The sequence below is a fragment of the Sminthopsis crassicaudata genome, chromosome X (genome assembly GCF_048593235.1).
Source record: "Sminthopsis crassicaudata isolate SCR6 chromosome X, ASM4859323v1, whole genome shotgun sequence".
Taxonomy (NCBI): Eukaryota; Metazoa; Chordata; class Mammalia; order Dasyuromorphia; family Dasyuridae; genus Sminthopsis; species Sminthopsis crassicaudata.
The window spans coordinates 72,963,311-72,976,528 of NC_133623.1; the positions used below are offsets into that span (position 1 = coordinate 72,963,311).

The following is a 13,218-nucleotide window of genomic DNA, read 5'->3' on the forward strand; positions in this document are numbered from 1 at the left end:
TATGGCTTACTTCCTGAAGGGATCTTACCGGTCTCAAGGTACCAGAGGTCCTTACAGCACACTTGGTTATTCCATGCCTTTCGGTAACCATCTCGCCCACTCCAGATATAGAGCCGGGTGTTGATAGCCACGGCACAGTGCCCAGCTCGAGCCCGGGGGATGTTGTCCTCCAGCGTGTCCATCAGAATAGCTTCCCAGGCCATGGTGTCTGGGTGGGGAAGAGAAGGATTAGTGAAGGATGAGGAACCATCAGTGAGCAACGCCCTGGAAAACTTGCGAATTTCTGCAGCAGAAATCAGGACTGGTTCTGAGGGAGAGAGGGTACGACTGTCCTACTGGGCCCAGGTCCCACACCGCCCCCTGCCCAGTGTGGATGAGGAAGAGGGAGGGTCTCCCTACTGCTGCTGCCTGTCTTGGATGGGGGTCGGGCCTGCCAGCCTAGAAGCCATACCCAAGTTGAGACAGGCCAGTGTGTTGGTGCACTTCCACTCCTTCTCATGTGTGGCCACTTTGACGTCATCCATAACAAGAGGAACCCAACCACCAAACACATACATTCTGGAGGAAGGAGGACAGGACAAATGGGTGATGGGGTGACCGTCCAGGGAATGCCTCTGAAGAAGCCTCTCCCAGTACCAAGCCTTCAGCCTGGCTTGTGATGCTCCAGGCTGGAGGTCTTACGCTGAATTCCTGGGAACTCCCTCACTCACTTAAGCTTTTGGCCTCTAGTGCCAACCTCTTCCCTCTGGAGGGCTCCGAGCTGGGGCAGAGGTCTCTGGGGAGCATCACGCCCGAGGTCAAAGCCTCTAATCCGTGTAGGCCATCCTGCCAGCCCTCCTCTCCAGAGAAACCTCAATCCCCTTACCTGTGCTTCTATCTGCACTGCCAAACCTACTTGGTAGAGGGAACCCTTCAGCGAAAAAGCATGACAAATGCAGATATGCAACTTAGGACCTCAGTGAATCGTATGAAGCACACAGGGATGAAGTGGTTGGCCAGAGGCCACAAAGTTAAAGCTTGTCAGAACATATACATGGCATGACCCCACATGGATTCTTCTGGCCTTCTTTGGTACTTGTCCACGGGCCTGTTCGTTTTCCTTCACACGTACGTGTGGGTGGGTGCACACGTTCTACTCGAGTTCACCAAGTCCCAGCCCAAGCATGCCTCGCTTTGGAAAAGGTGGGATGGGGTGGGGTTGCTACCGTATAGCTCCCCTCTCCAAATGCTTGGGAAGCTGCCAGCTGAGTGAAGACACTCATCTTCGACCTTCGGGGGCTGCGCCAAGCCATGAGAGGGGAGAGAAGAGGTAGGCAGTGGGCAAGATGAGCCACTTACTTGTTTCCGATGGTGGTGGCAGAATGAAGACTTCGGGGCAGAGGCGCCACTCCACTGAGAGTAGGTTTATTCCAGGTCAGGGTCTCTGTATACACAAGAGAATTGGGCACCCATCTGGTCGGCTCACCTCCATTTACTCACCCAAATACTGCTGCTGGCCAGTTTTAGATCTACTTCCAAATGTCTCTTGGCAACTCAGAGCTACTTTATTCCCTCTTGCTCACACATCAGCCCTCCAAAGAGAAGGCCCGGCATCTCCTTGCCCACCAAGTATTTTCTTCTCAAGGCTATCTGCCCCTTCCCCCACCCTCCCTGCCCAATCTCTAAGCCTCTTCCTGGTTCAGCTGTACGCAAAGTGCCCACAGTCCTGATGGTGGGGCAGACAGCACATGAAGACCCCAACCTGTATACTCTCTGTCTCTCCCCAACTCAGGCTGGTCCCACATAAGCCAGCAGGCCGGTGTGAAGCCAGCCCCTTTCCTTTCTCTCTGCCAAAGGTAGAAAAGTTAGCCGTCGGTATCAGAGAAGCCTCTTTAGGCCGACCTGCAATGGGCAGGTAATAACGTCTTGCTCCGTGATCCCAGGAAGCGTTGGAAATCTCCTTTCTAAGGAAGACTGATTGGCTAAGGGCTGGCATACAAAACACACCACAAGCATTCAGAAAAGTTCTGCCCAAGACAGCAAAAGAGAATGAGGATATACCTTTGTTTCCCCCAAAGTCTTGCCTCTCATACACCAAAGATGCCAGATACCAGTTAGAAGCCATCTTCCCCCCTCCGGATCCTTACCAATATCCAGGGTCCAGAGATCCCCAAGCCTGCAGCCACTCATTCCCCCGTAGATAACCAGTTTGGATTTCCTGTTGTCCTTTTCTGTATAGACTACAGCTGTGTGAGACTCCCTGGGGGGCGGCAGGACCCCATAAGTAATGGGGATGTCCCAGGCTACTACGCCAGAGCCTGGCCTTAACTCCAAGATGTATAGGTCATTCAAGTACCTAAGAGAGAGAGTAGTCCTATCAAGTTGCAACACCCCTAATACTTACGCCCAGGCGGCAAGTTTTAGAGTGCAGACATTTTCTCAGACCGCATCTGATTTCCCAGAGAATTCTCAAAAGCTAGAACAAGGCCAAGTTCCCTCCTATTTTGCAGGCCCACCTTCTTCTCCCCGGGAAGGGTTCCACATCAATTTCCCAAAATGAGCTGAAGCCCCGGGTAGCTTCCTGCCCCTCCAACACACAGAGCTAGGCATTATACAGAGTGAGACAAGAACATCTCCAGACAGGAAGGCCCCTTGGCCTAAGGCCCTGGAAAATACCACACTTGCAGGCAGCCAAGGCTAAGCATGAAGGCAAACTAGAGCTCCGGGAATGGGGTGAGGAAGGGGTATATCCCTGAAATTCTACAGACTGCCCATTCATACAGGTCAAAGGCGGAAGGGACATTCGGAGATCTGGCCCACCTCCCTCACTTCATAGTTGAGGATCATGATTCAGCTGTTCCATGATTCTCAGCTCTGAAAGGCCAGTGTCTAGGTGTTAGAGCAAAGACACTCTGCCAAGGGAGCTGCAGGAGAGCGCCTGAAGAAATCCTTGTTACTATATCTCAACTGAGGCTCCTGGTCTGATGTCTGAGACTCGGGGAATTCTGGGGCCAGGGGGTAAAGCCTCACCTCGGAATGTTGTTCTTGGGATCCTCGCTGTCATTAGCCAAACCCCCAAACAGGTAGCATTTGTTGCCCACGAGAGAAAAGCTGTGCCCAAGCCGAGGGCATGGAGGGGGCCCATTTTTGGGGGCCTTTGCTTTCAGCCTTTTCCACTCCCACCTGCTTGCCTGTAACCAGAGGACAAAGGGTATCATCAAGTCCTGCTGAAGAAGTGCTCGGAAGCCTGGAGTAGAAGACAGTGGAGAGGACAGGCCTTGGACAAAAACCCGGAAGCGAACTGCTGCCAGTTAGAGCAGGGAGCTCCTGGGGCCCTACGTCCCTTTGAGGAAGCACTAGCAAAGGGTGGCTGGGGGAGATGCCCCCTATTCAGTGTTGGGCCAGGCTATCCAAGGAGCACTGGCTCATCACACCTGAGCCTCCCTACTTCTGCCACCTACGCGCTCTTCCCCCAGCCTCCCAATATTTAGAGTATTGTGCTTAGAGATCCCAAAGCTAGGCTGTTACCTGTAGCTCGTAGAGGTCGTTGCTGTACTTCCCATATTCCACCATCCCACCAAACACCAGCAGGCGAGTCCCATCACACACAAAGCCATAGGCTGCGCAGCCTGGAGGAATGTCCCCTCGAACGGCGGGGATAAACCATTGGTTGGTTGCTGGAAAGAAGCAGCAACAGTCAAGAAAGTGTTCAGGGAAGGCTTGGGGCCAGGGCCAGAGGCTGAAGAGCCTGACATTTCTTGCGTATCCCTTATTTACCAAGACATTGCAATCATTCCACCACTAACTCCTCGTCTGGCTTCTCGGAAGAACCGTGCAAACGGCACTGCTACACCACAGAGGGAGAGGGTGGGAATGTTACAGCTTGGACACCCCCCTCCCAATGGTGCCAGCTACCCCTCGCCTTGCTAAGGGCTTCGGGCCGTGTCAAGTGTCTCATAATAGGAAGAAAGCTACTGACCAACACAACCTGGTTCGGGGAATAATCCCGCTCGTTCTCCACTGGATTACCATTGGCTACTCTCTATAATGATCCACAGTGTGCGCCACAGAACTCTTCCCCCGAGGGTCTCAGCACCATCCCCTCCCCCACTTTCAGTGCCATTCTCAACAAAGCTCTCCCATTCAATCTCGCCCAATTGGGTCCCTCCTAGCTACCAACCTGTACGGAATACCTCTCCTCCGCTCATATACAATCAGAAGCCTGGCTCACGCCCTCCTCTCCTCGCCACTACAGGACAGCCACTGCCTTGCCTCTTCCCATACTGGACCCCATACTCCATGTGACTATCAGTGATTTTTCTCAAGTGTCGTTTCAACTCTGCTACCCTCAGTTTAATGAAATCCAGTGGTTCCCTATTACCGAGAGAAACCCTACTGTTGGGCAACTAAAGTTCTTTATTCCTCGGCTGCTTACCTTTTGAATCTGTCTTCCACTCCTCCCTCTCTCATCTGTCTACACTGGCCCCTCTGCAAGTTTCTCCAACATGGCACTCCATCTCCCGTGGCCATGCCTTTTCTCTGGCCGTCTCCCATGCTTGCAGTGCTTTCCTTCCTCCCCTCCCCCTCTTGTTTTTGGTAGCCCCAATCCCTGCCGCTAGAATTGATTACCTTCCACCCACTCTGTCTATACCAGCTGTGTCCCCCTCCAGAAGGACAGGGACTATTTTTTTTGGCCTTTCTGTACACCTCAGTGCTTGATCCAGTACCTGGCACAAAGGAAACACTTAAAAACACCTGCTACTTGGGGCCTAAACCCCTTGTGCTTAGAAGCTAGAGCCTTCTTCCCATCAAGAGGCAGGAATGTTCAGAGCATATAATGGTGTTCCTTTCAAGTGGCCAGCGCATTTGCCACGCACAGGGGGAGGCTGCCTTTCCCAGGGGGTTAGTCAGGAGACTGAGGAAATGGAAGAAAAGGGGGAAATTAAACTGGACATCTAGGATTTTTGTGGCTCAGTAAAAGACTTATCAACACTCCTCACAAGAACAGACAAAACACCACAAACCACTTCCCATTCTTACTCGGTGTGTATGCATGTGTGTGCATACACACCACACACACACACACACACACACACCCAGCAGCAAGTGGCCTATTTGTTATTTTACTATCTACTCCCATCACATCTAGTTCTGAGGAATGCCGAATTTCCCAAGGCTACCACCAAAACAGCCTCCCCCTGGGGCTAAACCAGTGAGGTGGTGGGGGACCACGGCAAAATCCCCGAGGAGCCTCCCCCTTCCACCGTCAGAGAGACCGTCATGTGGCCAGGCTTCCAGTTGGGGGTAGGAAGGGGAAGGTACAAAGAGCCAGGGTGAACGAGCCTAAAGCCAACTGCTTCACAAAAGGAACCACGAGTTCCCTCCTTAGCCCCCAGTTAGTATTTCAAAGGCAGAGTAAAGCGATGGGGAGGTGGAAAGTGCTCTCTTTTGCCTGTGGCTATGAAAGCTGGGGTTGGTGGGATAAAGAAGCCCATGGGCCTGACCTGATTCCAGCGGCCTTACCAGGGAGGTCTCCACTTTTATCACCTGCACGCTTTTCTCCCATAGCTGCAGTGGAGCCAAAGAACGTTTTTCTGAGGTCGGGCCCTGCCTGTATCCCCACATTCTTTTTAGAATCCCTAAGAGAAATGCAAATTCCAACAACTGAGCTATTCCGTCATACCTTTGAGACTGGCTAACATGACAGAAAAGGAAAATGCCAAATGCTGGAGAGGAGGTGAAAAAACCAGGAAAATTGTTGGTGCAACTGTGAACTCATCAAACCGTTGGCAAGAGCCCGACGGGCTAGACAACTCTACCCACCCTCTGTCACTACTAGGTCTGTACCCCTCATGAAAGAGGGAAAAGAACTTATATTTATAGCAGCTTTTTTTTTTTTTTAAATGATGGCTAAGAATTGGACATTGAAGGGATGCCCAGCAATTGGGGACTGGCTGAACAAGCTGTGGCACACAATGGAATATTACTGTGCTATAAGAAATGATCAGCAGAATGATTTCAGAAAAATCTGGACTGACATGAACAGAATCGAATGTTGTATGAAGTTAGCAGCAATATCGGATAGGATGAACAACTGTGAATGACTGAGTTATTCTCATCAATACAGTGATTCAAGATGATGAAACATCAAGATCTACCTCCAGAGAAAGAGGCCATATTCTTGGAATTAAAGTATGCTATTTTACCCTTTCACTGTTTTTCTTTGGAGTCTTCCTGTACAAAATGATCACTATGGAAATGTTTTCTATGATTGCATTGTGTATAACCTATAGCTGCTTGCTTGCTGTCTTGGGGAGGAGAGAGGAAGGGTTTTGGAACTCCCTCTAGTAAGCTTTGGGAGGTATCAAGCTTTTTTTTCCCTAAGAAGTTTGACAAGATTCAAGAAATGAAAACACAAGGTGAATCTCCAACTGAAGTAGGAAAGGCCCAGTCTAAAGTCTCTGGAAGGACTTTCTCAAGAAACACTCACAGAGGCCTCAACTTTATTTTTAAAATAGGTAGCATCCAAAATCACTTAGCTGTTCACAGTTGCAGCCATCTTGGACTATTGCAAATTCCCGCAGGGTAGGGGGGAAAGTGAGTATAACTCCTCCAAACCAAATAGCTTCAGATGGATTTGTTTACACCCCCCCCATTGCATACTAAGTTACTGGGGCTTCCTGACCCCCACCAATAGCCTTTCCACAGCTTACAGCTACATTAACATTTTTCTCATCTCCTCTCCCTTTCTCTCTCAAAGATGGGCCCCTAGAGTCACTACCAGGCAAGTTCCTGCAACCTTCGAGAAGATGAGCCAAACAATAAAAGCAGGTAAAAAATAATCTGTAAATAATTTGAGTCAAAGCGATTTCACTCACTCTTGGGAAACAGAGAAGGTTCACTTTGAGGCCCCAAACAGTGAAAAGACACCGCCTCTTTGGTGCTGATCAGAATGAGTAGTAAGCCATCATCTAAGTCTCAAAACTATAAGGATTCAGGTCATTTGTTTATTTAGTTCAACTCTCTCCATGAGATAGATGGAGGAGGAAGACCACTTCCTCAGGTCAGAATAGGAAGTACTATCTTCCTCATCCAGACCAAGGTATCTGCTACTGATCTATCACAAGTCCCCCCCTAATAGTGTGGAAGCTTTCAACGGATTCCACACAACTTCAGAATGATCAGCCAGGGATGACATTTTTGACTAGGAAATAGGCAGACTGAGATTAAATCTGGAGCATCTCCATGCTCCTTTCACTTATCTCCAATTCAACAGATTTTTTTAAAAAGTGTCAACCAATGCACTGAGCTAGCTGGTCCTCAACTGTACCTAGTAGGTTGAAAATACCTCATAGGCACCACATGTAGAAGCACTGAATAATAGATTTAAGCTTGGCAAGGATCTTGAAAAAAAAAAAAAAAAAAATCGTACACTTGAACCTCTCAGGCCATTCATCAATTTTATTCCAGCAGAGTATCATCCACCTTCTGCAGAGATATCTGCAGAGATAGAGAGCTCACCCCTCACAGCTGCCTATTAATTCACTGCTGGACTAATTTAACTTGGTAGAAAGTATCTACCTTCTCCTACTGCCCTCGAGGAAGAAGACAAGCAGCCTGCTCTCCGCAGGAAGCCTCTTCAAATACAGAAAACCCCAGATCATCGGGAGCAGCAATGCAGATTAAAAGAGCTCTGGGCACTGATCAGATGGCTTTTAGCCTCCAGGTTACACATAAAATCCGGATAATAGCAATTTACCTATCACCTCATGATAAAACACAAGTAAAAAACACAAACTACTATTATCATATGAATTCTCCAATTTCCTTAGGACTAGCCCAGCATGGTTAGTTCTCACAAGAACTAGAAATCCCTTCTCTGGAAGGGTCCATCTTTTTCAAAAGATGGAATTACAAAAGATTTGGGATGGAAAATGCCAGCCAGAGACAGAACTAGAGAAACTGAATGTGAATCCATCCAAACATAGTATTTTCACCTTTTTGTTTGCTCCCCCCACTTTGGGTCTGATTTTTCTTGCACAATATGACAAATAGAAAAATAAGTTTGAAGTGATTGCCCATATGCATATATTTAACCTGTATCAAATTGCTTGCTGTCTTTAGAATGCAAAGTTTTGCAAAAATGCATGTTGAAAACTATCTTTACATGTATTTGGAAAAATGTTAAAAAAAATAGAGGGGATCAGATACCTATAATAATAGGGTTTTTTTAAATTTTCCCTATGCAGATAGTTTAAAACAATCACCTTTGCAAAACTTTTGTGTTCCAAATTTTTCTCCCACCTTCCTCCACTTCCTCCTTCCATAGATAGCAAAAGCAATCCAATATAAGTTAAATATGTGCAATTCTAGATCAGATGCCTAACAAGTCACAATATAAGGAAAGGAAAACCAAAAGCAAAAGCTAACATTCAACTGCCCACTCCCTAAGGTTCCCAAAGGGGTTAATAATGCAAACCTACTGAATGGAAGTCCTACACACTTAGCAAAGATCATTTTTTGGTCTTACTTTGGAACTTCCAGAGGGGCAAGGCCTGAATCTAACCCCCAAAGTCCCTAAAACCCCAGCTAAGCACCACTAATTTATCTTTTTTCCTTTGAACAAAAAATTATTTGGTTGTTCTTGCACTGTGACTCTCTAATTTCTTAGTTTACTTTTTAAATAAGTTTTTTATTTTTCAAAATACATCCTTGCAAACGCTTGTGTTCCAAATGTTTCTCGTCCCCGCCCCTCCACAGCAAGCAATCCAATATAACATGTGCAATTCTCCTAAATGTATTCTCACATTTATCAGCAGAAGCACGTTTTTAGACGTTAATGAAAAAGCGCACTTCCTAGGAGGCCCAGAAAGGGGTGGCTACTAGTTCTGGAGCCCTTTTAATGAGCCACTGAACTGACTTCCTAGAAGAGAGCGAGGATGTTGCGGCCCTCATGTGAAGAGAATTTCCCCAAGTCCTGTGTGAAGCAGGCCTGCTACTGGAGAAGCTGGTTCTCTTCCTAGCTCACTTTTCTCCGCTAGTCCTTGTAATTGCTGCTGGGTTTGTGCTGCCCCCGGTCCCCTTCTCCAGGGAGTGTGCAGAGATGCTGGCCATGAGGAACTCAAAACTTAAGCAATCTCCACTTGCAAGTTGGCAGTGACATACTTAAATGCAAACCAGAGAGCTGATCTCTAAAGAGGGGCAAGAAGAACCTGGACAGCATCTTCCGTAGCTAGAGAGAGAGAGAGATTGGGACAGGGAAGAAGAGAGAGAACATGGCCTTCAAAAACATTAGCTCAATTTGTGGAAATTCATATGGGATTACTTGCAATCTAGGAGGGGGTGGGGAGAAGGGAGGGAAAAAATTGGGAACTGGGGTTTTGCAAGGCTGAATGTTGAAAATTATCCATGCAGGTTTTTTTTTTTTTGGGGGGGGGGGAAGCTTTAATTAAAAAACAAACATGATCTCATTGCTTAGGGGAGGTGTTCACAGCTGTTAGTCAATTTAACCGTGAGGAAAGTGAGATTGCAGAGGTTGGAGGGCTGGCCCAGGGTCACAGGGCAGAAGTCCGGCTAAATCCAGTCCTCTAGGCTACCTCCTTAGTAGTCTACCTCCAAACCTCTTTCTCTTAGTTCCCCTTCCAAGCGACGCCAGCCTCTGTGGCAGCGATGCCAGGCACAGAGTAACAGGGCGCTTGAGTGCCTGCCAGTCAGTTGTGCATTGGCAGCAAAGGCAGCTGGGTACAGAGCATCGTCAGGTAGTTCAAGGAAGGAGAGGATTTGTCCTCAAAGCACCCCTCAGACCCAGATTCAAAGATGTCCCCAAAGCCACCTCTTGCCAAGCCTGGCATATTACACGTTGTTATTAACAAGGTGGGCTTAAGGAACATGGTATTAAAGTTATTTCTATGTAGGCTTTAAAAAAAAATGATAACCCAATTCCACGTCAATTAATGGGAAGAAGTCCTTTTTTCCAAAATGGGGCCGAGACCAGCCTTCCTCGCTCCCTAAGCGCTCTTCGGCATATTATACCCCCTGTGTTCTGCCTAGCTTCATCCCTCTTTTAATACGGGGTTCTCACAACAGAGAATTCCTACTAGACTCGTCTAAGCAACAGAAAGCTGATCCTAAGCTTTGATGTCAACCCTTCCTGGCTTAGGAATTGCAGAATAGCTCTGGCCCTAATCGAGACATTGCCGAGGGGGGGGGGGGGGGGAGGACAACCCCGGACTGCTCCCTCCCCCCGAGGGCGGAGGATCCCCCTCAGCATGGAAATCTATTGCTGAACCCTCAAAGGGGTTCCGAAGAGGGGCCTGTGGGAGCTGCCAGGGCCAGAAATGGGGCGGCCACGCTGTTCTGGACTTGTGCTTGCAGTGGTAGGAGGCTCGCTTTCGGGACAGCCAGCGCCCCGGCGAGCTGCCGTTTACCGTACAGCCCAAATACACTCGGCTCACCACATCTGCCCACCAACCAGAGCTTTACTTTTGGAGCAACAGATTTCCAGTTCAGCAACTGCAGCCCGCCAGCGCCAGCCCTCGCAATCGGGGGCCGCGGGAAGCTGCTGCTGAGCAGGGAGAGCTCAGGGAAAAGTAGCCAGGAGCTCCGGCTCCGGCTCCGGCTGTTTGCCGCTGGCCAACGCCATTGCTCGGCACCCCCTGCCGCCCCGGGTGCAATAGGGCCCAAAGGGGGGGGGGGGGGCTGTCACTAGTCCCTAAGGAAGGTAGGCTAAACAGAGACGAAAGGAGGCGGGGGCGGCGGCGGCGGGAGCAGCAGCAACAGCAGCAGCAATAGCGGCAGCATCAGCAGCAGCAATAGCAGCAAGAGTTCAGAGGCGGGAAAAGCAAAGCATCTGCTTCCCGCCCGCGCTCACCTTCTCCCCCGCCCCCCCCCTGCCCTCGGCCCCCCCACCCCACCCCCGTGCTCCCGGGGCATAGCGTCCCCGCCAGCCCCGCCGCCCGTACCGGCTCCCGCCGCCCCCCGCCCTTCCCGCAGCCCAGGCGCACTCTCTCCTATCGGGGAAGGACAGGGTTAAGGCGGAGGGAAGGAGGGGGCGGGAGCGGGAAGGAAGCCGGGTGCTCGGCAGCAGCGGCAGCGGCAGCCGGATAGCCCGGCCCCGCTATCCCACCACCCTGCCTTCCCCCAGCCTCAGGGTGCACTCACCCGTATTATACACGTGCAACTCGTCCACGATACCCTCGTTGCCGCCACCAAACACCACGATGAGCTCCTTGATGGCCACGGCGCGGTGACCGTGGCGGGGTCGAGGCACGGGTCCCGACCAGCCCACCACTCGCTTCCAGCGCGGCTGCAGGAGCTGAGCCACTGAGCTGCCGGCCGCTGCCGAAGCGGCGGCAGCAGAGGAAGACGAGGCGGAGGCGGCAGAGGCGGAGGCGACCGCCTGCTGCAGGCCCGAAGCCATGGCCCGGGGCAGGGGCAGGCACAACAGAGGGGAAAGGGTGGGCTGCTGGAGTCGGCCTGAGGCAGTGAAAAAGTTAGCAGTCTCAGTCCGGCAGGCGCCGCGGAGCTAGGAGCTCCGAGAAGAAACGCTGGCTGTCCAGCGAAAGCACTCACACGGCAACAGCCGCCTCTATGGAGGCCGCCATCTTACTCACCCCCCAGTACTCAAGCCCGACTCCGCGTTCTCCCAGCAGCCACGACGCCCTCAGCAATAATAGCGGCAGCAATAGCAGTAGCGATGGCGGCAGCAATAGCCTCAGCCCCCGGAGAGCGCGTCCGCCTCGGCTCTGAGGCCCCAGTGGCCCGGCCGGCGACTCCGCCTCACAGGCCAGCCCTGGGAGCCGCCATCTTGTGCAGCCGCGCTCTCGCCTCCCTTCCTCGGGCTGAGCCCTCCTCCGCCGGAAATGGCCGAGCCCCGAAAGCCCGCCCGCTTCCCCCTGAGCTGCACTGGCTGATCGGCTCCCCGGGCGGGCGCTGCAGCCAACAGGACACGCAGAGCTCAGCTCCCGCAGGCGCCTCTGACGCTCAGAGCGCGCTGCTGGGAGCCGCCATCTTGAAACGGTTCCCCTGGCTGCCGGCCCCGCGCCCGCTTCGCTCTACCTGACGCAACCGCCCACGCTACAGCTCTGACCTAAGCCTGAAGGCAGCCGCAGGGGCAGCCACGAGCTCTCCGTACCCTCTGACCCGAGTGCGCGCGGAGCCTGAAGCCTCCGCTTGGCACCCCTAGCGTAGCCCAGCCCAGCCCTGCAGCTCAGGCCGCCGCCGCTGCCCTGGGAGCCGCCATCTTGGGACCGGCTCCTCCTTTCCCCCCGCTCTCCTCCCGGCTCAGTTTCCCCAGCAGCAAAGCAAAAGAAAGACAACGGCAATGCCGCGTCCTCCTCCGCGAGAACCCCCTGCTCCGCTCACTGCGCCCTGCAGAGCGCTGAAGTTAAGCCCGAAGGTAGCAGCTGTACGGCACAGAAAGCAGTAGACTCAAGGCGCTCATGCCTCCTCCCTGGGAGCCGCCATCTTGAGTACAGAAGTAACAACTAAACATGGCGACGGCGGCTGGTCGAGAGGGCGGAGCTTGGGGAACGTCACTCTTCCCGCCCTCGTTCCGCCCTCCCTGCTAGGGCCCTTAAAGGGCCCGGCCAACCCTAAATCTTTGGGCAATTAAACCACGGACTTTCCGTAGCTAGTTAGCTTTCTTTCGTCCGCTCCTTCCCTTTGGGCGCCTTTGGACCCATGTCATCCTGCGGGGTTTCATGCTTCCTCCCTGGGAGCCGCCATTTTAGCCCCTCCCCTCTCCCCCATGGTGACAAGTAGTTTTTCTCCATCAACACTAAAAAGATGGCGATTGGCGGCGTGGGGGGGTGGTGGATGCTCTCTGGAATATCTGGATGCAGACTAGTAGAAAAGTTTAGCTACAGATCTTGACTCGGGCAGTCCGCTTATACAATGTGCTAAAAAACGCTAGCCGTTGAGGAAGCTATTTGGAAACAATGTTAGTTCAGTGCCAAACGCAAAGCGAATTTGAAGTCATGCCTTGTAACTGGGAGCTGCCATATTTTTTTTTTCCGCTCCTCAAAACAAACATGGCTGCAGTAGAAATAACCGGATGAGGGTGGTCAAGTTTTGGGGAAGGGAAGCGGGCGTGTTGTGGGTTCTTTTGAAAACAAACATGGCTGCGCTGGTGCAAGTACCAGAATGTGGCATCCCTAGATGCAATTACCAAGTCTGCTCCTGAGGGAGTCGGGCATGCGAATGAGACATAGTGTCACTACCTCTACATTTAGAGGGCCT

The 13,218-nt window shown here is 51.6% G+C and overlaps 1 protein-coding gene across 6 annotated transcripts in view; it reads right to left on the reverse strand.

The window, feature by feature from the left end:
- Positions 1 to 12,604, reverse strand: part of HCFC1 (host cell factor C1) — a 28,541-nt gene extending 15,937 nt beyond the window's left edge. For 5 of the 6 annotated variants that reach the window (XM_074276922.1, XM_074276919.1, XM_074276918.1 and 2 more), the window contains exons 1-7: positions 11,140 to 12,604; positions 3,508 to 3,656; positions 3,010 to 3,170; positions 2,127 to 2,335; positions 1,339 to 1,423; positions 452 to 558; positions 29 to 208 (exon numbers count right to left, since the gene is read on the reverse strand). In XM_074276922.1, coding sequence (XP_074133023.1) covers positions 29 to 208; positions 452 to 558; positions 1,339 to 1,423; positions 2,127 to 2,335; positions 3,010 to 3,170; positions 3,508 to 3,656; positions 11,140 to 11,398 — 1,150 coding nt within the window. In that variant the 5' untranslated portion in view covers positions 11,399 to 12,604. The remainder of the gene's footprint in view (positions 1 to 28; positions 209 to 451; positions 559 to 1,338; positions 1,424 to 2,126; positions 2,336 to 3,009; positions 3,171 to 3,507; positions 3,657 to 11,139) is intronic. The other variant, XM_074276921.1, reaches the window with a different exon arrangement.
- Between the last annotated feature and the right edge of the window lie 614 nt (positions 12,605 to 13,218).